At 35.3% G+C, this 27312-nt stretch overlaps 1 protein-coding gene across 2 annotated transcripts in view; it reads left to right on the top strand.

Annotated features, from left to right (window-relative positions):
* Positions 1 to 23511, top strand: part of GULP1 (GULP PTB domain containing engulfment adaptor 1) — a 43079-nt gene extending 19568 nt beyond the window's left edge. The window contains exons 2-10 of one of the 2 annotated variants that reach the window (XM_070956855.1): positions 743 to 814; positions 8660 to 8758; positions 9929 to 10066; positions 11039 to 11155; positions 12073 to 12165; positions 18479 to 18617; positions 20121 to 20215; positions 20652 to 20662; positions 23362 to 23383. In XM_070956855.1, the coding sequence (XP_070812956.1) occupies positions 743 to 814; positions 8660 to 8758; positions 9929 to 10066; positions 11039 to 11155; positions 12073 to 12165; positions 18479 to 18617; positions 20121 to 20215; positions 20652 to 20662; positions 23362 to 23383 (786 nt within the window). Of the gene's footprint in view, positions 1 to 742; positions 815 to 8659; positions 8759 to 9928; positions 10067 to 11038; positions 11156 to 12072; positions 12166 to 18478; positions 18618 to 20120; positions 20216 to 20651; positions 20663 to 23361 lie in introns of both variants that reach the window. The other variant, XM_070956854.1, reaches the window with a different exon arrangement.
* The last annotated feature ends 3801 nt before the right edge of the window (positions 23512 to 27312 follow it).

Raw genomic sequence — 27312 nt, 5'->3', positions numbered from 1 at the left:
AATATTATCAGCATAATACATGAAAGACAAGTGGGTGTATACAGACTTGGGTTTGTGCCACAACATACCAGATACTCCTTTTTGAATCCACTGCAAAATTTCTGCTTGAATTGTTCACCAATGCTTCAGTGTGGTCCCTCATTGATTAACTGAGTGCAGCAGTTCTTATCCTCTGAAATGAATAACAATCGTTTAAATGAAATACATTTCTACAAGTCAGCATTACTATAAGCCACTCTGAGAGTATTGCTGAGTGCTGTTTGCCTTTTACCTTAATTCTAAATGTTTGTTCCAAAACAAATGTAATAAATTCTGACATGACACCATAATTTATGATGAAGTCTTGCCCTAAATTCTATGCTAGTGCATCATATTTCACATTTGTCTGTTAGTGTTCACCGCAAGTTGATAACATTAGAAAGAGATCAAATTGTAGGCAGAGTTGGAAATGTTTTTGCAAATATTGTGGCAGATCATTTGTGGCTGAAATTTTTCTTCAGTAAGGATTTCTCCAAGATTGATTTGCCAGAGGAGACAATTATGAAAGTACACATTGTGCAGTAGTGGTCAAAAGCATATTCGATGAAAGAAAAAGATGTCAAATTAGGTAAAATATTTCAGTTTAACCAAAATTTAGTCTTTCTGATTTAAAAACATACAGAAATAAATTATTGGCCGTTAAAATACTGATTAGCTATTTCAAAGACTTAAAACTTTTTTCTCACAAATTACAATATTTCAGTTTCTTGGCAGTACAGAAGTGGAACAGCCCAAAGGCACAGAAGTTGTAAGAGATGCTGTGAGAAAACTTAAGGTAAGGAAAATTTTAAAATACAATATTTATGTTTGAAAAAAAAAGTCTCATTCTAAATGCCTGTTTGTAACTGAAGTACATTATAGGATCCAACCTGAGTTGGTCATTGGGACCAAAGGTTTATTTTTCCACATTTTTGGATTCATGCTGGTGTCCCTCTTGAGGAAATAACATACAGGAAGACCTATTAACAAAGCAAAGTTAATTGCAGCAAATAGGATCACATAAGAATTTCCCCTTCCAATAGAAATATCTCAGTTAGGACTCTAGCAAGAATGGAGATTGAAATTTCAATATGGACTTACCATATTGGAATTACCCCACCCCATGCCTACATTATAGGCCACGGGTGTCAAACTCGATTTCATTGAGGGCCGCCTCAGGGTTGTGTTTGACCTCGAGGGGTTGGCGTAGGTGTGGCCAGGGTGGCGTGGCCAGCTCAACATCACTTGTGTTGGGGGCACCTGTGGTGGCCCGAGCACACTGCCGGCACACACACTGCCAGCACACACTGGCTTGTGAGTTCCATTTTCAGCTGCGACGGCCTCCTGCAACCCTCTGCCAGCGAAAATGGAGGTCCATTTTCACTGGCAGAGGCACCATGGGCCAATCCTTCCCTGTTTCCAAGGTGGCCCCGCCAGCCAGACCTAAGCCTTGGATTTGACATTCCTGATATAGGCTTTGAAATTCATACACAGTCCCTCCTTTTGTGAATAGCATTGCATCTATTTAGTTCCTCTAATATGGATGTACATTAATGACATGGGCAAAATTCAAGAAGGGGAAGGGATCATATAGTCCACATTCTTGAAAGAAATTATGCATTTTGTTCCAGACAGCAGCTAGAGCAGCTATAAAAAGGGTTTCACCTTTTGCCTTTTCAGCTGCTATTTCTCATCTCCTTTTTTCTTCCTCTTCCGGACACATGTTCTAGGGATTCCTATTGAAAAGCAATAATTGAGTTGAGGATCAAATTGCAGAGCCTGGTAGCCTTTCTAAACCTAAATAATTTTCTCCTATAACAGTTGGAAAAAGTCTGGGCAAAAAATAATTTCTTTTAAATCTTCTATTAAAATGTTTAAGGAATGTCACACTGTCCATCTTCTATGCTAAATTTACCTACCTTTTAAAAAGAAAGCTTTGCTGTGGATAATTTACAGTATTGGTATAACATTCCTCTATATATTTCTAAAATATATTTTCTGAAAATGAATTTAACTTCTAGGGGATCTGAGAAGTTGTTTCCTCTGTTAGGAAGCTCCTGTCGCCTCTTAGAGAGAGAGATGTTAATTTTTCAGACTCAGTAAGGTGTATCTTCTGTCTCAAGTCAATGAGCTTCATCATTGGAAGTGTACTCTTAGCTATCTTGGGATCCTTGATATCAGACATCTCTTATAAATGGGAGTCCCTTAGGGTCCAATTATTTGTAAAAGTATCGAATTCTCCTTCTTCTACATGAGCTATCAGAGAGACATCTACTTTGATTTTTATGGTCTGAAAGGGGACATAGGAAAGCATTATTTGGGGGGAAAGAGTGAATGGAATGCGGAATGCATACTGTTGTTCAATTAATTGCTGCAGCCTGTTTATCAGTTGAAAAAAAATAACCGTGGAAATTTTTATAAATAAAACAATTTATGATGTCAAGATATTAGCCTTCAACTTAAGTGTTTCAGAACCACTGTTGTTTGTAGTAATTTTAACAGACACACAGCAAAACAACCCTAGTAAGTCCTTGCTAAATTATACTATGTTAGTATCCAACTTGGGGCGTTCAAGAATATAATCAAGCATGGAGTAGGGGATTAAAATATCTAACCCATTTATGACAATGGAAAATTCCTTTAACATTCGTTAAGTCACTTTTTATAGATGAACAATTATTATTCCAATAATCACATCCATAATCAAATAACCTTTTTTTTTTTTGTATCTATTAAGGTAGATAAATGTAGATTCAGCTTATTGTTGGAAATGTGGACTTCCAAAAAAGCAGCATTGTTATTTATAATTTCTTGTGCTGTAGTAGTTCCTTTTTGGCTAGCAATTACAGGTAGTCCTCAACTTACGACCACAGTTGAGCCCAAATTTATGTTGCTAAGTGAAAAATTTGTTAAGCGAGTTTTGCCCCATTTTATGACTTTTCTTGTCACATTTGTTAAGTGAACCACTGCAGTTGTTAAATTAATAACACAATTGTTAAGCGAATCTGGTTTCTCCGTTGACTTTGCTTGTTAGAAGGTCGCAAAAGGGGACCGTGATAAACTTGAGTCATTTGTCAAGCATCCGAACATAAATCACGTGACCATGGGGATGCTGCAATGGTCATAAGTGTGAAAAATAGTCATAAGTCACATTTTTCAGTGCCATTGTAACTTTGAATGGTCACTAAATGAACTGTTGTAAATCGAGGACTACCTGTATCTTAATTTTGGTTTGGAAAATTGTTTGGCTTTTGTAGATGCACATGGGTTTTTTTTCCCCTACGCTATATACTGATAACCACAGGATAAAGAAAGCGTCCATTGCTTACTCTTACAATGGCAAAAAGATTGATTGCAAAGATGAAAGACATATATTCTGGGTCAATATAAAGTTGACTGAAGCACTTTCAAGGGGAACTTCAGCAAGATTCTGCTGTTGGAAACATTCTCTTGGCTGTTCTTCTAATCTAGCCTTCTCTGTTGGTTATCTTGTTTCCTGTGCTCCCTTTTATTTATTTATTTTTCTGAGGGGTCCTTGGTGCTCTCTGAGCTTGCTTGTTTTCTAGCAGATGTCTCATTATCCAAACTAGGTAACATCAGCTAGCACTGATGATGATCCCTTGTTTGGGTATTGAAACATCTGCAAGAAAACAAGCAAGCTCAGAGAACACCAAAGATCCCTCATTTCAACCCTGAGCTACAAATATTTTCATTTATTGGTATTTATTTTTCTCCCTACTCAGTCTACCTGATAATGTAAACAAATTTCTTGTAAAGTATCATATAAACATATGTACAGAACCAAGTGATGAATATTCAGGTCAATCCTTTCTTTTTCTCTCTTTTCATTTTGCAAATGGTTAAAAAAAACATTGAAAGGTCATAATTGCAATTTAATAAATCGTCATTTATTCCAAAACACTAAAAGTTAATTATGTGGAATGCAGTTGAAGCAACACCTGGTACATAATAGTAAAAATTATTATGTATCTGTCATTAACCTCTATTTGCAGTACAATAATTTAACAAGTTTAGAGGCAGATTGTCCCAAGGGAAAGGGATCATAACAGAGAAAATCCTTTTGTAGGCTCCTACTTCATCCATCCTAGAGGAAGAGGACTTACAACATGTCAACTTTACTAATTTGTATTCAGTAGGCAGCTTCTACAAAATATGACCAGAGGATATTGTGACTGTCATAACTGCAAGCTGATTTCCAAGCATTCAGAACACAACTATGAGGATGCTGCAACAGACCCAATTACAAAGAAGTAAATCACCTCATTCAATGCCTTCATAACTTTGAATGGTCACTGAATGAGTGGTCATTCAACAAGGACTACGTTCCTATAATCCCATCCAGAGTCAGCTATGTACCTGTTTAAGAAAGCTTCTGAATCACCCGCTCTCATGTCTTGTCAGAATTGATTCTAAATCTCTTTCTCCTCAATCTCCCAAGCTTTGAAACAGTAGGTCAATATTTGTAGGGTACTCTTTTCTTTCCCTAAACTGTGTCATTCAAGACCTTCTATAATTGTTATCACACTGTCTTCTCCAACACTTTCCCCAGAAAGGAAAAGATTTAGATGGACAGAAGTTGTTCATATTGGCTAGATCTAAGATTAAGGTTTTGTAGAAGTGACGCATGGTTGCATGCACTGTCAAGCTAGCCATTCACCACTTCTCAGATCCATTCACTTTCTGGCTGCAAAAAAGAGTCAAAAAAAGGCAAGGATCCAAACTACAGAGGCAGAGCTCATGGCGTAGAGAACAAGCACGGGTAAAACCGATCAACAATCTAATGTAACTCTAATCAGTGCTGCAGTCCATCAAGATAGCATACAAATCCAATTAGATAAAATCAGATACAACTTTATTTTAATATCACTTTAAATGGAACAATAGAGAGACAATCTAAATAAGTGTTGGTGGTATTGTAAAACTATTACAGCTTTGTATAACACTTATGAAAGCTAGCTGGATGACTTTGGGCCAGTCACTCTCTCTAAACTCAATCCACTTTATAGGGATGTTGTTGTGGGAAAAATAGGAGGCTGAGGAGGAGTAATGTTCACTGCCTTGAGTTACTTATAAAAATAATAAAGGCTACATATAAAATAAAAACAAAGAAGATTTACATTTGGGCAGTAAATGGGCAGTAAACTATATACTATATTTATATTATTAAGAAGGTGTCAGTTGATCTAATAACCGAAGAATGAAATCCCAAATATTATGAAACTTTTCTTGTAGGTTTTTAATTCTATGAACTAATTTATGTTTGGCAATACTTGTATACATGGTTGCATGGCTGGAAGTCCACAGAAATTGGGAAACGAATATGTAAGGATTTAAACTGTTAAATTAAACCGTAAAGTTAATAATCTTGGACCTGGGGATGAAACTGACGAACAAAGCACAAAAATTGGTTTGTGTTAAAGTAGCTTACTTTTAATTTTCTAAATTAGAAAAGGAAATTTCAATTAAATTAAAAGCATAGAACTTTATTAATCGAAGGGAATTAATTATAGTTCTAGAGTCCATATAAATGTTTTATCATTTTTACCTTTTAAAAAAGTGTTTAGTACTTTTGGACTTTTTATTCACTTAAAACATCTGTTTCAGTAAAGGACATGATGCTTCAAAGAGTTGAATATATATCAAGAGATGCTTACATGTTCTTAACTTTTGTTAAAATGGTTATGAAATTTTGAATTTGCTAAAGCATTGTTCAATTATGACTGCATTATGTTTATAATTAGGTGTGCCATAATCCCTTATAATTGATTTAGTTTTACAGTCAGAGATAAACAAGTTAAATATATAAAAACATGATGTTTCCTTCATTTACACTATTACTTCAGTATAAAACATAAAAGCACTTTGCATTTTTATTTTTACCAGCAGGTGGGGCTGGTGTTCCGCAGCAAAAAATAGTCTGAGGAAAAATTGTTTTTTCAATTTCTTTTCCAAATTTTAATTTATCTTAAATAATCAGCATTTCATATACTATATTGCACCAGCAATTGCTTAGTTCCTTGAAAAGTCTTATTGCATAATCTACCATCCTCCTGCTGGAATATTCAGTTTTACTTGGAATACTTTCTATTTTTTCTGTACATAAAGAATTTTTCTCTGTATAAATCATAAAAATCAGGGGGCCATAGTAGCTCCATAAGTGTTTCCAAAGTATATATTCCATCTTTCTGAAGTAATATTTTCCATAATTTTAAATATTAAATACCTAAAACAGGATATCTAAAATTGGTTTCTTAAAATATTTCCAAGTGAAACCTACCCCAGCTGCAAATTAGAGAGATTGTTTGGCTGCAGGTGATAAGTTTTAATGTTTGGAAAAATACAGAAAGGCACATGGTATAGCCAGTGGTGGGCTGCTGCCAGTTCGGACTGGTTCGGGTCAGGTATGGGTTCTACTTACTTTTACTACCGGTTCGCAGCTGGGCCGCGCGCACATTCTTCTGCGCATGTGCAGAAGCTTCTGCTCATGCGCAGAAGTGTTTTAATGACGTCGGGGTCAGTGGGCGGAGCCTCCCACTGGTTTTACTATAGAACTGGTGCGAACCAGAGGCAACCCACTACTACCCAGGCGCTGTGTTTTTGAGCACGCATGCATGTGCAGAAGGCGCACACAAGCGAAATGCCATGTTTTTTGATGCCACACGCATGTGCAGATAGCGTGCGAGTGAAGCGTGCACGCTCACATTTCCTGTGCTGGGCGAAGCAGTTGTTACAGTATGTGATGCTCACCTCTGGGTATAGCCCACATATTTAGCCCAATTAAAGGAATATATTTTGAAACTAGCACAAGTATAGACAAATTGGAATTCTCCAGATGTTTTATACCACAGATTCCATCACCTCTCTGAGACTGTTGAGAAATGAAGTCCAAGACAGCTGAAGGAGATTTGATTACCTCTAATTTCTTTCTTTGCTGGTCTGCTATCATTCAGAGACAACTTTTAGGAACAGGAAGCCTGCTGATATGTTGCTTTCCCTCCTTTTTCCAAATGATTTTCTTTCTCTTTGCAGTATCAAAGACAGCAGTAACATTTCTGCATATTGTTTTACTTTCCACTACTTAAGGGAAAGGCTTGGAAAATAAATCAGCTTCTAAAAGATAATTGGAAACAATGGAACAGGATCAGTAACAATAATTTGGCATCAGTTGTAACATCAACTTTCCTTTGTTGGTAATTAATATAGGATGTTACAACATCTATGACATTAGAACATTTTTGTACTTTATTAAATTTTGGAAAACATTTTCTGCAATAGAACCTTGCCAGTACAATCTTTCTTATGTACCAGACTATAAGGATACATTTATGTTTGTACTGCCACCACAACTCAGCAATTGGACTAAGCCAAATTCTAAGCATAGGGAAGTAATCCCTTATAATTAATTTAGTTCACTGATTAATTACTAAATTACAAAGACAGTAACTAAATTCAATGAAAATTCATGGAGATGGTCTTAAAGTTGGAATTCAAAGTCTTTAGTAAACACAGGTTGTCCCTGGAAGGGAGGAATAAGTGAGAAAGAAACTCAAGATTGTCCCACCTTGATTTTCTTTTTTTTTTGGGGGGGGGGGCAGGGGGGGAGAGAGAGTGAGAGAGAAAGAGAATCTCTTATTAGGTTGACAAGTTGTATATTTACACTCTTTAACAGAGTTCCAGTAATTTCCTGACGTGGCCAACCTCCCTTCTCTCAAGTATCATCTACTGAGAACTTGGAGGCAGGCCTTCTCTGTAGCTACCAATGCCTTTGAAATAGTCTCCCACTTTTACCCTTTCAGAAGATCACGAAGACTTGGCTCTTCCTGCAAACATTGGGCTAGGATGGGATTAAGTCAAGTGATGACTAATCTGTCTTGTTATGGTTTCCTGATGGGAAGACTACAATATATAATATGTCTTTTATTAATTGCTGCAAGATGCCTAAGACTATGAGATAGTCAGACATATACATTCTTTAAAAAAAAAAATCCTGGAAGAGCTGACATATTAGAGCTAACAAATTATCTGTTATAAATGCTGTTGGAATTCTGGCTGATTTGAGGAATATACAAATGGCCTAGCCAATCATTTCTTCTCTCTACCAGACCTCAGTTGGCTCCTTGATTTCCCAACAATATCTGACTTACTTCTACTAGACATTCTAATCTGTTGTCAAGATTATATTCACGAGGATCACCTCTCCTTTTTCTGGAGACACTTGGCCAACCAGAATTTGCTGTCTGGCTGTTGACCTCTGCCACAATACCATTCCTGCTCCTTGAGGGACATGAACAATAATTTTCAAAAGAAAATTTTCGAAAGAGACAGGGAGCCAGTGAACTACCAATCCCAGAGTTGTGGCTGAAAGAAAGACACATTGACAACTAAACCCTCTTTCCTAAAAAGAATACTTTAAAGAAACTAAGTATAAGAGAACTTAGTAAATGTTGGAATAAACAAAAATGCAGAATAGAAATTAAATCATAAGTAAAAAATGACAATAAGTATTTTAAACTCTGGAAAATCCTGGTGTAAGGGAAACTGCTAATTGATAGTACAATAAGAACATAATATAAGTAGGATCTTAAAATATTCTTTATGATTATTTTTCTCTGGTTTTCAGTTTGCAAGACATATTAAGAAGTCTGAAGGCCAAAAAACACCAAAAGTTGAGTTACAGATTTCCATATATGGCGTAAAGATTCTTGATCCAAAAACAAAGGTAAGAGTCTTCTTATTTCTCTTTACCCCTTAAAATTCTAGCCAAGGCAAGATAACCCATGCCATAATGTGGTTACAACTATATCTTTTTTATTTTCATTCAATAAGTTGTCATTTATTCTAAGTTTGTTAAAAATGAAATAAAAGTTCAGATATCTGATATGAAACCATTTTTCTTTCAGAAAATGAATAAATATGTAGTGTTGTATAACTGATTACTAGAATACCCTGAGTCATTACTATTGTTGTTGTTATTGTTATGTATTTATTAAATTTATATACTCCCCTGTCTCATTTTCATGTGATGCTGGGCAGTGTCTACAGTCTAAACACAAGTAAAATCAGAATCTTCTACAATTAGAAACAATTTAAAAATTAAAAGCTACCTTTAAAATGCAATAACATAAAAAGAGAGAGAGAAGGCACTATATACAATATAAGCATTTAATGAGTTCCATACTTCCTTGAGATTCCCAAGCCTGATTGCACATTCAGTTTGTACTGTGGAAAGACAATAGTGGTTACTAAAAGGTAGAGTCCGACATCTGAAAGCAGACAGTGAACATGTAAACCACTGCCTGAAATGCTGCTATAGTCAAAGCTATTTAGAATGCATTGGTAATTAACGGTTTCATATATTTCTCAAAAGGTAACCAACATACTTATTTTGATTACTTTATAAATGGTTAAATTGGGATGGCATGATTTACTTCTGCAATATTTTACACTGAAAATTTGTGTCAATTGCGAAAATATGATGTACAGTAAAACTGTATAATTATCAATGCAGGAACTTGAGTATCATACAGCAAAAACATCCTGTGAATAGAGTTGAATGTTCTCAATTATCTTTGCAATTGTATCTAACAATGCAGCTGGAGTAACTTTGACATTCACAGCTTCTGCTGTTTTCCTTAGGACAAAAGGAGAGTTGTTACAATACAATCCTGTTTTCATCAGACTGACCATTTGACTCTCTGTGCAGACACCACTGTGTACAAAAATATATAAATTCAGTATTAATATCAGTATTAAGGAGTACAAGAATAAAACATATTCTGTTTTGTTGTTTTGTTAAGAGGCCTCTGCTTCATCCTGGGCGTCTTGAATAAATAGTATTCAGCAGTCAAAATGTAATTCCGAGAGGTAATTGCACATTTGTTATTTGCAGGAAGTCCAGCATAACTGCCAGCTCCACAGGATATCGTTTTGTGCTGATGACAAAACCGACAAAAGAATATTCACTTTCATATGCAAAGATTCTGAATCAAATAAACACTTGTGTTATGTCTTTGACAGTGAAAAATGTGTAAGTACACACAGACTTTAAAACTGGTTGAATTTGTTGTCCTTTTATATTGAAAAGTTGTCTCACGCCCCCCCTTTTTTGTAAGACCTCCCTCCTCTTTTTTTTTTTTTTTTTTTGCAAAATAATAATTAAAGTAAATTAATGATTTTTCTTTTTGGTTAAAACTTATTTTCTCCATATTTTCAATTTCTGTTGTTCTTTGCCAATATAGTACACACATTTATGTTTGAATATCACAGAATCACTCCATTGCTAAGAGGTCCATTCTACACTGAATGAAAGTGATACATAACTTAAAGTTGTTTGTGCTTACTTGTCAGATAACAGTCCAAATGCATACACCAATTAGGTTCTTAGCTGTCTAGAATAAACATAGAGCTAACCAGTTTTAATGTTCTGATGTGCTTACTTGTACAATATTTGGTACATGTGTAACAAATATGACCAAATCTTCGTCCCATATCGATATTTATTTTTATCTGTACCTGAAACTTCATGAAGATTATGTGCTCTTTAGTATGGTCTGCTATTACTTTTACTATCAGAGACATCTTAATTATGTTTAAAGCAAGTTAATATAATTTTTGTATTGTATTTTTCCTCCACTTAAACTACATTGTGCAAAATAACCAAAATGCAGCAATTACTTGGTAAATCATACCAAATTCATGTTTTTATTTCCTTGGAAATATATTCCTCGTGTATTTTTATTTAATATGAAAGATCCACTTATGACAGGGTCTGATTTCAGTACATCAAGCCCTTTCAGTGGAATTGTGTAATAATTTGTTTTTTCTTCTATTTTTACTTTCATATTTTATTGATTCTATGGCATGAACATTTTTGAGCCAGCTGTGATTTTTTTTTTGTATTAATAGTTTCCTTAATATTATAGATGGTGAATCAGTACAAGCTTCTATTCTTTGCAACATTACCATTGCATGCTAATGGTAAGACTTGTTTTATTTCAAGGCAGAAGAGATAACTTTAACTATTGGCCAAGCATTTGACCTTGCTTACAGAAAGTTCCTAGAATCAGGAGGAAAGGATGTTGAAACACGAAAACAGATTGCTGGATTACAGAAAAGAGTAAGTTCCATAGTCTGTCTCAGTTTAATAAATGTCTTACGTTGGTTGTTTTTTTTTATAAAAAAAAATAGTCATTGCTATTCCATATATGGAATAAAAATCTTAGTCATTTTATAGGAAATTTATTAATGGAGGATATGTCATTTGAAGTCCCGTTCATTATATTTGAGTTATATTTGACTTATATTTAAATGGATTCAGCTGAATTACAAAATTGAAGTTTTAGGTGTTATGGCTGTAGACATACAGCTGTCCCAGAGATAAACTCTAAACCAGAAAATGAGGAACAGAGTAACTTGATAAAAAATAAAACAAAAATGGCAATAAGAAACCAGTGGAATGCTTCACTGTAGGATATGGGAGAATAACCTGTTTGTATAAAAGAACATGGGTTAAACTTAAGCTTGCACACAGAATGGATGGTATCTAATTCTTGTCACTCTGCTGATAGAGGTTTCTAACCCAGTAGGGGAAGATGTGTTTTGATCGTTTTCCTTCTTGCCTACAGCCTTCTGTGTTTTTCCAAATCTGTCTCAGAGGACTAGGGAACTTTAAGAAAAAATGGAAAATATATCTCAACGTTCCAGCAGCAAAAGGAGGGTTTTTGTTAATTTTGCTGATTATTTATTATTATTTATTTTGTGAACAAATTGCTTTTAAAAATATGCATTTCCTTTTAATTAATGCAGTAAATTAATGTTGTAGTTTTTTCCATCATACAAATACAATACAAATTTTGGGACTCTTTTAATGACGATATTAACACCAGAAATACATCTTGTTTTTGTAGACTAATGATAAGTGCTTTGTTCCATGATGATTTGTTTTTCTCTTCCAATGTAGTTCTGATAATGTATGATTTTTTTTTTACCTTGACACTATTTCTCTGATTTTTTTAATACATACATATTTTTCAGATTAATGAATTAGAAACAGAAAATCTGGAGCTAAAAAATAAGGTGCAAGATTTGGAGAACCAGTTAAGAATAACCGAAGTACATACATTGCCAGTAAGTACACTGAGCAAAAATGTTTCTCCTAGCAATTTATGTTTCTATTTTCAATTTTTGTTTTATTTCCATCATAAACCAGCATTGAATTATGAGAATTACCTATAACTGATAGGTAATTGTGCCTATCCTTACCTTCTAAAATAACTTTTATAGTGAGAACTTTGCTGTGAGGTTCCCCTTTGGCTAAAACATACAATGAATGGTTACAAGTACTCAGCATGGCTAGTCTAGTAAAGAGAAGGACCAGGGGAAACAAGATAGCAATGTTCCAATATTTGAGGGGCTGCCACAGAGAGGAGGGGGGGAGTCAAGATATTTTCCAAAGCACCCGCAGGCCAGACAAGGAATAATGGATGGAAACTTATCAAGGAGAGATTCAATATGGAAATAAGGAGAAATTTTCTGACAGTGAGTACAATCACTGCAACAGCTTGCCTTCAGAAGTTGTGGGAGCTTCATCACTGGAAGCTTTCAAGAAGAGACTGGACTGCCATTTGTCAGAAATTGTGTAGGGTCTCCTGCTTGGGCAGGGGGTTGGACTAGAAGACATACAAGGTCCCTTCCAACTCTGTTAATCTGTTGCTGCACACCAAGCTGCACACCAAGCATTTTTCCTAGACATAAAAGTAAGGTGGCCAGACGTCCCGCTTTTGGCGGGACAGTCCCACTTTTGAACAATTTGTCCCGCGTCCCGCGGCATTTTAAAAAAGTCCCGATTTTTGGAAAGAATGCACGGCGCAGTGGTGGGTTGCTCCCGGTTGCCTCCTGAGTCCCAATTTATGGCTAGAGGGAAAAAAAAACTGTTTAAACTCTTGGCGGGGCTTCAAAGGGCCGTCCTACAGCTGATCAGTGTTAAAAGAAAATAAATGAGTAGACCATGCCTGCAAAAATAGAAAAAACAGCCCCTTAAAGCTTCAGCATAGGTTAATTAGCACAAGTTGATTAGATCGGCTTTCCCGACTCTCAGCTGATTTGCTCTCAGCTGTTTTGCTCAGGACTCTGTGGTTGCTAGCTGCAGAGTGCTGGAAATTTTTTTTCCCTAACTATGCTTTAAAAGCGAAACTGAAAGTAAAGCAGGGTGCAATGTGGCAAAATGAGGCAGAGAGAGATTTCTTTTTCCTCACCAAAAAAGGTAGGTGCAAAACTGCAAACAATGGGAAATTTAGGGCAAAAGAGGAGAGTTCAAGATTTTAAAACACAAAAGAAAAAAAGCTCTATTTAACTAGGGAATTGTAATAATTGAGATACTATTAATTGTATATTGTGTTGAAAGCAGAAATGGTTAAGTTGTGGTTTGGAGGAATATATGGGGGAAATTATTTGGTTTATTATTATTGGTAAATATAATTAATTGATTTGTAAGCAATTGGATTGCATGGAAATAATTGGAATATTCATGTTCATATTGATTAATATACAAAAAAGATAGTTATATAACTAATTGATTTATATTAAAATGTTGAATTTGTATTAAACAACTGTATTACATAATTACATAATTAACCAATGTGAGGATGGATATAAAAATAGATGACAATGGGAAGGGGTATAATATAGAATAGAAGGGAAAAATTGAATTTGATCAAGATTAGAGATGAGGATGAAGGGTAATATTGGTTTTTTTAAAAATAGATGAGGAATAAATATGGCAAAAAGGAAATATAGAAATTGTAAATTTAATTGAAATGACTAAACACTGTTTAAATTTGTGAACCAGCCAAATATTCTGTTCAAAGAAAATACATTGTATGTTTGTATGTGTGTTTCTAATTATTGCTATTTATTCATATTTGTTCTCTTTTATTCTTTAAAGTTTAACAATTCATTCTTTATCTTAATATCTTTATATTTGTTTGGGGTTGGCTTTCTTCCCTTTCATCTTTTTTTTTTGTACAGCAATCTTTCTTCTCAAACCTACCACCTCTCTCTTTTCTTTTCTTTCCTTCTTACTTTCTCTTCCCCCCCTCTCCTTCTCCTCCTCTCTTCCTCCCTCTCTTGCCCTCACTCCTACTCTAATTTCCCTTCCCTTCCTTCATCCCTCTCTATTGCTGTATCCTTTTATGCATATGGACTACTCAGAGGGCTGCAAAAATTATTTTTGACTGGTCTGGTCCTCACACTTTTGACCAGTCCTCAAACTTACGACTGTCCTCACATTTTACATTTTTGCCCTATCTTATCACCATGGTGAAGAGAAGCAGTTGTGAAATGAGTGACATGGTTGTTAAGAATGCTGCACGGGCATAAATGTGAGGATGGTCATAAGTGTGAGGACCAGTCAAAAGTGCGAGGACCTGTCAGAAATGACTTTTTTCTATACACATAGCCATGGCCACCCAGTCACATGACCAGCTAGCCACGCCCACCCAGTCACATGACCTCCAAGCCACGCTCACAAAATGGTGGGTGTCCCACTTTACCAATGTTAAAATCTGGTCACCTTACATAAAAGCTGGTTATCAATAGTCTCGTCAGGTTGGATATTTGTGTACAATAGAGAATTAAGTGAAATTTACTGTGACGTGAAAGCCAAACCAAGGGCTACAGCAATATTCTAATGTTATTTTGAGCCTTAGCCTAAACAGGAATGATTAAGTGTGGAATTTTAATTCTGGTCGATCCAGCCTTTGAGATCTATTGCATGTTGCAAATCTCTTTGGATTCCCAGCTGCAAAAATTCAACTTCTGATGTGTGGGTGGATATGTGAGAAGGAAAGGAAGAGAATACTGGCAATCTTCTCTTCCAGCCCATATCTGCTACAATTCCTCAAACCTTCCAGCTAATTCAAACTGGATTAATGCAGGCAAAACCCTTGGGGTGCATTGACAATTAGCTCATCCTATGTTTAATCTGTGGGTCCCCCTCATTGCTGAAGCCTTTGTTTCCCATATCCTGAGCTGTAACATATCAATATATTCCTGCATCAAAAACCTTAGCTTAGCTTGTGAATCCTGTAGTTAGAATCACTGGCTTGATTGAATAATCAGCTCTCAGACTTTCCATAATATTTGTGTATTTATTTATTCATATTTGAACTGTTCTGGTGTTTTTGCTTTTGATTTAAATTGTATCAAAATGCTGCTTTTTGCACAGTAGTTGAAAACAGACCGAATACTTTACATATACTTAAGAAAATATGAACATTTTGAGAATTCAAATCATCCTACATGGTTGGCCTAAATTAATGCTGTAAAATGTGAACTTGTTCTTAAAATGTTTATTGATTAAGGTTTTGCTACTGTATATTACTGTGTTTGGGTAGGCAGATTATGTTGCGGGAGTAAATGTAGTTATTACACTTCCGCCCTTACTACACAGATATAAAAATATAGCTCACAAAATTTAAAGCTAGTTACTTCTTAAAGGCCTTTAATGTGGAATGAAAATGACATGTTTATGTAAAAAGAAGTATTTTTCACAAAATGAAACATAGTATGAGCTCTGTCCATATAAACCCAACCTAAAAGTAGGCACCTGATCTAAACCCCTAGTGAACTCAATTTGATAAACGTATATTTTCCTGGAAAGTCATTAGTGGGATTCATTTTATCTCTAAATGAAGAAGAAGGCCATCTGTTCCACTGATGAGCTGCAACATGCTTAAATAATTTCAGAAATGGGCTGAGAGAAATGGGGTTTCATTCATGTAAGTTTCATTTGCAATTAGCAAATGAATTGGCTATCCTTGGCAAATATTGAATGAATAACCAAAGAGAAAGAAACTTACCAAGATCCTAGCAAAGGATGAAACGTTGATCCAGTCAGAAGTAATTGGAGCAGAATGAGCAGGAGAGAAAGATGTGAGGACAAGAAAATTCAAGTTGAATAAGTAATAATTCAAGTTACACAATGATTCAAGTTCATTACATCGTACTACTTATGCAGTATTTTACAATAATACTATTTCAGTTTAAATGCAAAATTGACTTAAGGGCAGACCTTGGTAATGAAACCTTTTCTTAAACTGGGAACTCCCTGTATATTAGTGGATTTTAATTCTCCTTAATTTCCTGTGCATTATCTAATAGTAAAATAAAGCATCTGTTTATAATCAGATTTGTTCTGCCTTTTTAAATACAGTTTAGATCGCCCTTTTAAAGTAACATAAAACTGCAAATAAATCTAATTTCTACTATTTACTGCTGATGTTCATGATAATATAATGCTAAGGTTTACACTTGGCTCAAAGGAAATGACTGAAATTTCATATTTTGGATGTATATCTAAGAATATAAGTGGATTAGAAGAAGCTGATTTAAAATGTTGTCAGCCCCATGGGATATGAAGATTAATTTGGATGAGGCTGGGCCATTTTTCAGAAACTTGCTTTTCTGGAGGAAGGGAAAAGACATGGAAAAGTAACAGATTAGATCACACACATAGCTTTCATCAGTCTAACATTACCATTGAGAAAAATGTAGCAAATTTATGATTATGATGGTTTGTGCATGTGTGCAAGAACTGAGGTACAAAATAGAGTTGTGCGTATTCTACTGTATAATGGCTTGTTTTGTGTGGAACTAGTAAACAATGCTTATCCATTATCTGGAAAGAAAATCAGTTTTCCATGCTAGCTTTGTCAGATTGCCTACCAAGAGTTATTCAGTTTCTCTAAAGAGTTTAGAAACTACTAAAAAAGTTGAACGTTTTTTAAAATATTTTTTTACAATTTACCTTGTAAACATTAATTAATATGCTGCCTAATGAATCTGAATCTTTCCCTAAGACTCAGGTGCAAATGGAAGGCAGTCCCTTAATCATTTCAGTGAAGAGTTTTGATACATTGGTGGATGTAACCATCCTGTTTAAAGTACATGGCATAAAGTACTGGATTATAAACTGTTTTATAAATGTTAAATAAAAGTTTGTTTGTTGTTTTATTGGGTTGTTATACATTTTACTTAATGAATAAATAAAATAAAAAGATTCTCCCCACCAAGTAAGGGAAAAGTTATTTTTTTTCTCCTGCTCCTCCCTTGCAAAGAATTGTTGATTATCTGAATAACATGAATGGTCACAAAGAAGTCAGAGGACAGAAGGAGAATTAATCAAAATCCATCAATCCAATGTCTTTCACCAGAAGCACCTTTCACTATAATCATAAAGTTCCCAGAAATGAAAAGATTCCTTATACACACAGCAAAGCACCATTGGATAAAATCTAGAGCTCTCTATAGCAATATGTGGGACCCACAAAGGAAAATTCTGAAGACACTTAACATCTAATCAAAATATAGTATATCTTCATCCCCACATGGTAACTGGGAAGTTGTATGCATCTTATGTATTCCATTATTATAATACAGATATTATTGATCCTGTAAGTCTTATCCTATTGTGGAATTTATAACTGAATGTTTTGCAAAGTATTTTGAAAAACAATTTAGGTGATTTCTTATTTTGTATTTTAGATCTCTGTGGGCTTTGATTTTCTGCTACACATTTCTTTCTTGCTTTGGGTTCATCATTATTCAAGATGTTGTTTGAGAATAAGGGAGAAAATAAACACCAAATATAATAATTTATCATAATCAGAGAGAGAGAGATTGCAGAAAAATGTAATTTAGCTGAACCTAAATATACTCAGGTTTTATGTAGTAATGTGATCTTGGAATATTAAGCATAAATAAATGGATTCATATTTTCATTGATATTAATATGTAAATCTCCAGATTATAGTGACCATTCAGAATCGGTGGGAGTCAGGTGACATATCATTTTTAATATGATTGATTGCCCAGGCAGCTTGATGTTTAGGCTGAATTTGACATTTTTATCCATTTATTGAGTTCTTCCCAAGAACTTCCCATGATGCTGTTAAACATATTGTTGCTGTTCCAAGTAAAGTTGCCTTTTGTAAATGACTGATGGTGATTTCATCAATGCCAATGATTTTCAAGTATTATTATTTCAACATAATAATATTTTTCCAGCATTTAGAATTATCCTATCAGATTGGCAAAATATTAATGGTACTATTACAGAATATGGAATTAATAAAAGAAGATAAACTCTTGCCCCAATAAAGAGCATCTCTGTCTTAATTCAAAACAGGTTTATACTCTCTTTTGCAACTTTTTTATTTTTAAAACTCATTTCATTCAGGAAACTCATGACAAGTTCAAAATGTGAAATTCTTTAATTGCTGTTTGTGCATGTTTCATAAACTTTGGGCTACAAATTCTATTTATCTTTTGTTTCCAATGTGCCTTTTTTGGATAATGTTGCCTTTTTCCTTTCTGCATGCAAATTCAACACAGTTTGTTTAGTATTATGAACTATTACCCCAATTTATTTTCTTTATTGTAGGCAGGCAGTGTTACACCAAAATCTCCTTCCACCGACATATTTGATATGGTTCCATTTTCTCCCATCTCCCCAAAGCCATCAACACCTACTCGCAATGGCACCCAGCCTCCACCAGTGCCCAGTAGATCTTCAGAGATCAGTAAGTTCTGGAATGCTTTGATGTGACCTAAAGAAATTATGCCTACTGTGTAGTCATTGCCTAAACCAGTGATGGCTAACCTTTTTGCAGTTGCGTGCCAAAAGCAGGGGGAGCGCAGAGGGGTCATGTGTACGTGTGCCCACACCCATAATTCAATGCGCCCCATCTGCCGCGCATGCACACGTGACCCCCCTCCCCATGCAACCCCCGCTTTTGGCACGCAATGGCACAGTGGGCCCGGTAGGCCCGTTTTTCGCTCTCCCCAGGCTCCAGAGGCTTTCTTGGAGCCTGGGGAGGGTGAAAACAGCCTCCCCAACCCCCCTGGAGGCCCTCCGGAGACCGGAAACAGCCCGTTTCCTGACTTCCGGTGGGCCCAGAAGGCCCAAAAATCGGATGGCCGGTGCACGCATGCGCACTGGAGCTGAGCTAGGGCAACGCTCACGTGCCCACAGATATGGCTCCACGTGCCACCTGTGGCACGCGTGCCATAGGTTCGCCATCACGGGCCTAAACCAACAAGCTAGCCAATGGAGACTTGGTTGCTAGAACATCTTACTAATGTTGCGTCCTGGATATGCATTTCAGGGAAAAACAAGAAAATGAAACTTAAATCAGTCCCAGGATCAAAGGCAGTGCTCTAAAATTACAAGCTCAGAAGAGCTTTTTATATTTTGCCCTTTCAGAATACAGCATATTGCTCAGCAAAATTGAGTTTTGGGGGGCATTTTGCCGTTTGAGTATGTGAGTTTATATATATATGTGGTACCTTACTCAATAGTAGTAACTGAGAGGGATCTTGGAGGCCCTCTCCAAGCCAGCAGTGTGCAGCAGCTGCCAAAAAAGCCACCACAGTTCTAGGCTGTATAAACAGGGATAGAATCAAGATCACGTGAAATGTTAATACCACTTTATAATGCCTTGGTAAGGCCACACTTGGAATACTGTATCCAGTTTTGGTCGCCACAATGTAAAAAAGATGTGGAGACTCTAGAAAGAGTGCAGAGCAACAAAGGTGATTAGGGGACTGGAGGCTAAAACATATGAAGAACAGTTGCAGGAACTGGGTATGTCTAGTTTAATGAAAAGAAGGACTAGGGGAGACATGATAGCAGTGTTCCAATATCTCAAGGGTTTCCACAAAGAAGAAGGAGCTTTTCTCCAAAGCACCTGAGGGCAGGACAAGAAGTGACAGATGGAAACTAATCAAGGACAGAAGCAACCCAGAACTAAGGAGAAATTTCCTGACAGTTAGAACAATTAATAAGGGAACAACTTTCCTGCAAAAGTTGTGAATGCTCCAACACTGGAAATTTGTAAGAAGGTACTGGATAACTATTTGGCTGAAGTGGTGTAGGGTTTCCTGCCTAAGCAGGGGGTTGGACTAGAAGACCTCCAAGGTCCCTCCCAACTCTGTTATTCTGTTTAATTTAAGATGTTTAAGTTCTTAAGGATCAGAAGTAATCCTCCCATCATTTTCAGTTGACTATGATTTATTCTTTCTAGAGCGAGACCTTTTTGGAGCAGAACCTTTTGATCCATTCAGCTGCGGAGCAGGAGATTTCCCTCCAGACATCCAATCTAAGCTAGATGAGATGCAGGTAATTCCAAATATTTACAATTATGTAAATATCAGGTGTGAATGCTGGGGGAAATATGTAAATTTAAGCCAGAAAAAACCTTACCCAACATCCCCCCCCTCGCTTATATGTTATACCTACATGCATTTTATAGTCTTTTTATAAAAGAGGGAATATAATAAAAACACAATAAAATGTCCCTTACATATTTTAGTGCTAAATTTAATTATCCATTAAATATATGTAATAATTCTATACATTTTTATATTACCTGCATATATTTTATAATGCTTTTTTGATAGAAGGAATACAATAAAAGCACAATAAAATATTCCTTATATATTTTCCAGTGCTAAATTTAATTACCTGTTAAATGTATTTTATATATCTGTACATTATATTGATATTTTTAGCAATAATTCTAATATTTCTTCTTTGTGCTTTCATGGATATGCAGCGTCAGCGATGGTTGGTATAATATTTTCTCCATACATTTCAATTCATTTCTACTAAGTTACATCATATTATACATTTTGTTATAATGATGGCATTTGTAATATGTGAGTTGGTACTGAAGTTCTTACCTGAATCCGGTTAAATATTTCTCTTATATATATATATGTAACAAATTTATGTTGTTAAAACTTTGGGTTAAATCACTGAGAGTAAAACTGGGAAATATCTCGCTCATTTCCTTTTTCTAATATTAACTTTTTCCTTGACTGAATAAATAGCCCCTTGAGACCTGATTTGAAAACTAATATGAAATTTGCTTGTGTAAAGGATCACTGTGCATGTGTACATCTCAGGTATAATGTACTTTTTACTTACCAATATAATATCATTTTTAGAAGATATATAGTATCTTTTCCTGTTCTTTCCTGGGAAATATACTATATAAGCTGATATCCAAATATATTTTTAGGATGAAGTCAAAAGGTATATTCTTTATTCTTTCCCTTTCATTGTGTAAATAATATTTCTGTGCTCTTTAGCTCTGGGTAGTATTTCAGTTGTAAAAGAATAGGACAATTCTTTCAAAATAAGATCTCTCCATGATACCTTTTCTTCGTGTATATTTAAAAAAATATTGACATAAATGAATTGTTCCTGAAGCATCTTTATTGAACGATTTTGTCTCTTGACACTTTGCAAAAAACTCCTTGGCTAATTCTAGTGCAGGACACATTGCCATATTAAAGCATTAAGCAGAGGTATCTGAGAGGTTGCTTCTCTTCAGTTGGTTCTGCCCACCCAGTACATTCCAACATGGTGGGTGCATTCCTGGTCCCCTCAATCAAACTTTGTCACCTGATGGGATGGAGGAAATGGGCCAGCATATTCTCTCCTAGTATTCCAGAAAGCTGTGAAAATTTGGCTTTAAACCCAAACCTGGAGTTGATGGATTATTGTTTGTCTAAGGCAAGGGTGTCAAACTCACGTCATCATGGTGGTGTCACGTGACCTATCGGGACTTTTTTCTCCTTCACTAAACCGGGCATGAGCGTGGCTAGCACATGACGTATCCAGCCCACAGGCCGGGAGTTTGACAGCCCTGGTCTAAGGCCGCTTGTTTTTTGTTCTTTTTAAGATTATTTCAGTATGGGCTTCCATTTGGTTGAATGCATTTTTCTGTTTTTATGGTATTTGCCTTTTCTAGTTTTGTACACTGCCCAGAACCCATGTTAAAATAGAAGTGCTTTTTTCTTCAAGTTCATAAGGAGGTCTGAAAAATGAGGATCAGGTTAACTGAGAGAGGTGTTTCGCTCCTGCAAGCACTTATTTTACAAGCATTTTCAAAGAATACATAGCTCAACTAATAGTTGAAATAGAAATAGGAGCCGAGGTGACGCAGTGGTTAGAGTGCTGTATTGCAGCTACTTCAGCTGACTGCTAGTTCAGCAGATCAGCAGATCAAATCTCACTGGCTCAAGGTTGACTCAGCCTTCCATCCTTCCGAGGTGGGTAAAATGAGAACCCAGATTGTTGGGGGCAATATGCTATTTAGTATACTGTCTTTGTTATAAGCTGCCCAGAGTCCTCAGAGAGTGGGCGGCATAGAAATATGAATAATAAATAAATAAATAAATAAATAAATAAATAAATAAACAAACAAACAAACAAACAAACAAACAAACAAACAAACAATGGGACATAGCCATCCATGATCTCACCTGAATACAGGGAATTAGAAAAGAGGTAGGAAAGGAACTGGCAATGGGGATAGTTTTCATACAAGTATAGTATTCTGCTGAATACGAGATGGCTGTACAGCCCTTCAACTCATCAATGAGGAAGCGGCAAAATGTAGAGATGCAGCTTTGAAAATTAATTTCATTCAAAACATCACTTTGAAGATTTGCACTATGTGTGTCATATGCATACATGTATTATTTGGGACTTGTGCCATTTTTGTCTCATATGTCAATAGATGTCTATAAATAAATATATTAAATTTTTCAATATAGACTTTCCCAGTATTTGGATAGATAGATGACTTAGGGTTAGTTAATACAAAAAGACTTTTCCTTCTATTGTAAATAGCATCCATTACACACAGCATGTGATATGACAGCATTTCCCATGTGCTTCTGCCTCTTAGCCTAGATGAATAGGAATGGAAAAATACATAGCAAGTTACGTGGTTCACCATTTCCCAATGTATTAATAATTAACCACATTGCTAATTGTGTAGGCATTTGCAGAGGTGTTATCCAACCCATCCCCAACCATAGGAATGGTGCATTAGAATATGATTAGCAATAAAGAGCAAAATAAAGAAGACTGTTGACTACTATAGCAAATCATATACAGTAAAAAATCTGCCTTATAGTTGAAGATCTACATATCTTGATGCAATATAATGGTCAAGTAGTCTATTATAAGAATAGATTCCAATTTCTTAAAAGCTTTGGAACAATTTAATCTGGCTTGAAAGCAAGCATAACCATCATGAAGTCCAAATGTATCTGGAGGGATCTCCTTTCTCTCCAAATGTATTGTGCAAAGTATGGGACATAGGTAATCAACTACCTAATAACCAAGAGAAACATATATGTAAATCAGAACATTGCAAATGTTTTAGTTCTGATATTCCATGAGATTATATATTTTTTAAAACTGAGATATGGTGTCTTACTTTATTCTTTGTTCTTCCTTTGTTCCAGGAGGGGTTCAAAATGGGACTGACTCTGGAAGGCACAGTGTTTTGCCTTGATCCTCTAGACAGCAAGTGCTGATTGTCAGGAATAGACATTTAAAAATATATTATCTTTCTTTATTTCTTTTTACAAAAATTTAAAATGTATTACAAATATTATTGATGTGCCAAAAATGTTTCTCAACATATTATCTTCTGTGAGATTTGCTTCTTCAAAACTCCAGATAAGTTGCAGTATTATTCCTGTAAAATGAAAATTTACTCATGTACAGAAAGCTAAAATGAAATGACACTGCTGTTTGTTTTTTGTCTTCCATATTTTGCAAGTCATTCTTTGTATCTGTTGGCAACTCACTTGTACAACATAGGAACCCATCGTATCCTGTGAGAAGTCTTTTAAAACTTGGTTGCACACCACTTTCAGATAACAAACAAGCATATAGAACTATGATTGAAAATAACAACTTTTAAAATAAAATCCCCACAATTGCTTTCTTAATTCCACACAAATACTGTTGCCAATATGAAATAAGGTTGTAAACCACCCAGAGTCGCCTCACAATGAAATGGGCAGCAAACAAATTTAATAAATAATTAAAATATGTAACTACTTACACATTCCTGTAAACAATTACAGTGAGACTGAAAACCATAGATCCAGTCTATACAATCTGAATTTATATAGCATAACTTCCTAATAAATTGTTATTAAGGGCCACAAATCAAGCTAGCTTTCTAATGAACTGCAGTGCCCCCGATTTATGTTAATTTTGTGAGTGCACAGCATTTCTGATTTAGAAGTAATTGTTAAAGGCAGCCTCTATGCTTTTCAGGTGCATCGTATTTAACATGCATCTACTAAATGAAATAGATTAATATTTTTACAATTGAGATACTAACCTCTATGCCAAATATTAATATGCCAATTATTTTCTATTATTTTGTAATTTAAAAAACAATCCCTAAAGATGTATAAAACTTTGATTAGATTTTTCACATTCCAGAGGGTACTTGGAAATTTATACACGAGAACTGACTTTTTCAGTAAGTCATACAATAACTAGCTATTTTGAACACACTCAAACACATCCATGTGTACATAGAAACATTCCCAATGTTACACACTATTTTTAGAATCAAGGCCCAACATGATATTTCTCAACATAGTTATTTGAAAATCCTACTGTGAAAGTTAATTAAAAGTGTGCATGCTAAGGGCACTGCTTGTGGTGCATGTTAAATTGCTATGTAAATGGCAACATCTCACTTTAATTGCAAGGATTCCATTGCAATAGTGATGGCATTCAAAAATGCCACACATAGTTTGGAAAGTGATCTGAGGCCATTGATTGTTTGGATTTAACCTGCCCAGGATTGTCACCTGATAATTCTGTTCAACCCACTTGGAATATACGGGTGACAAATGGATAAATAGTTTCATTTTGCATCCTAATGCAAAAATTACAAATGAATATCACACAAGGAATCACGATAAAATAATTTAAGGTAGGTTCTTAATGAAGGAAGATGATAGGTTTATAACTTCTGCAAGGGAGCTTATTACTGAGATAATGTACTACTTTGTCTCTGCATAGCAATAAATGAAATTTTGGTTGTGCATTTCTTTGTATTCATAAATTAAGTTCCTTGTTCATTTTTACCAACAGTGTATTCAACATGTACAAAAAATTGTTTACCTTTCTGGGAAAGTTTTTCTCTCCTGTAAGGAGCCGTTCAATGTAAAGAAGACGGGGGGGAAATGCTTTTTATATATAAAGAAAGATAAAGAGAAGTGCTCAGGAGAAACTGGAAAGAAACATAAGAAATTATTTTGCTCACTTTATTTTTCAGGGGAAAAAACCCTAATGGTCTGGTACTTGGTTTGCAAAAGAATAGTTTTTTATGTTATATTGCAAGGTTTACATGTGTATTCACAACATAAAGAGAAAACATTTATGCAATGGTATTTACCTTTTAAAGCTTTGTTCCAATCTTACAAAATACTTAAGCAGATGTCTAGATAACCTGGAATTCTTTACATGCTTAAAATTAGACAGCTGTATAGCTGTATAGCCTTACTGAGTCTTTCTTATACTCTGATTTGTGTTAAGTCTTCCTTTATTATTTGGTTCTTCTTTTGTATTTGCATGTATATCTATATCTATGCTCTGAATCCAAAGAGGATGGAATGCATTTCTACAGTGCGTCTGGTTTCCTACTTCCCTTCTGGCTACAGATCCTCCCATCTTATTAAATGCCAATCCAGAAGGCTCCCATTATTTTATGGGGTGATGGGCGGGGTGAGAAGAAACAGAGCCATTGGGAATAAGAGAAAATAGAAAATGACTCTTTGGATATTGGCCCTTGTGCCTGTCAATATAGATATATATGAGATCACTAATGAGTAGAATAGGCTCTGTATTATAGAGAGACACATCTATAATTTTGTCCATCAAATAGTATTTTGCAGTTTGTACAACAAGGATGTTTAGTAGCCATATTAATGGCTTTTTTAAACAAATAGAATTTGTATTTTTATCATGAAGAAAGCTTTACGTAATAAGCATATATTTAGGGGCCATTTACAATGGATGTAGGAGAACATTCAGAAAATATTTGCACATTTTAAATCATTGTTTTACTGATTTTTATGGAACTTGATTTGCAAATTGCTAAATGTAATCTAATTGATCAACATCAGTCCAAGAACGTCTAAATTAATGCAGCAAGAAATTACATTTTTAATGAAAACAGTTTAGTGCTTTGGTTGAAATTTGTATTTCTATGTAATCCCAACTGTCTGTTTTATTTTGCTTCAAATAAATGGTTTAATTAAACTTGCATCATTGAATGGAATCTTTATTTAATATAAAGATTGGGGGTGGGACGGGAGAAGTGGCATATAAAAGAGCCAGCATGAAGCCAGAGGTTAAGTTACTAAGACAGAGTAGGGAGATCCAAGTTCTTGTCTTCTCTTAAACATGGCAGCCATGTTGAACCAGTCACTCCCTGTCAGCCCAGATAAGTATCAGGTTCTTTGACAAGATGACTGAAAAACAAAACTCCCTAATCATATCATACATTGGTAGCTTGGCTGTGAGGCCAAAGCAAGCACAGTGCAAAACAAAGGGACTCTCCAAGCAGAAAAAATATACTAGAAAAACAATAACCCCATGGGGAAGTTGTGGTAATATCAACAGGATGTTTAAATTAATATGCCTACACAATGTAATCATACATACAATACATTAAGATAACATGAAGTGCAATATTTATGCATGTGTGTTTATTTTTAAGTTCTTTGGGGCTATGCATAAACCATAGTAAGAAATATATGTGTAAGTTCTGCATTTACACTTAATCAAAGTAAACTTGCAGGAACAATCCAGTCCTAGTTGAAACACCTATGTGTGAATGCAGATGAATTACAGAACTTTGTCTGCAGGATACATAAAAGTAATGATTTAATTAGAAGGGGATCAATACATGTGTGGGTTCCAGAGGGTGGCTGGGGGAGGGAGAGTTGCCTCCTCAGCAGCATATTTTTTCATACTTGGAATAATTACTTTAAAGAAATGTATTTCACCTAGCATATTTCAGACCTTTAGTTTCTTTTATTGCAAAAAATTTGGTTTCTTTCTTTTTTACAAAATTCCCCTTGAACATCCCAAAAAACGGGATGTTCACTCTCACACTTATTAATATGCTTAAGTAATTCTGCCATCCATGTGGAAAGAACACTATCAGGATTCTTTTTCTGTCCTAGCAGACATGAAGAAGGCACCATAATGCCCGGACATCTTTAAACAAGGCACAACCTCACCCGAAGAATAGCTACAACTTTGCATTTGGAAATTGGGCAGAAGCATCTCCCAATCAGTGTAGAAGATGACCAGGTTGAGCCCGAGGGTCAAATGTGTCATCAGTCATGAATCTCTTTACACCCACAAGAGATCTA

Source organism: Pituophis catenifer, unplaced genomic scaffold (genome assembly GCF_029215685.1).
Source record: "Pituophis catenifer annectens isolate HBS135680 unplaced genomic scaffold, rPitCat1.0.hap2 SCAF_1, whole genome shotgun sequence".
NCBI lineage: Eukaryota > Metazoa > Chordata > Lepidosauria > Squamata > Colubridae > Pituophis > Pituophis catenifer.
This window is presented reverse-complemented; position numbering and strand designations above follow the sequence as displayed.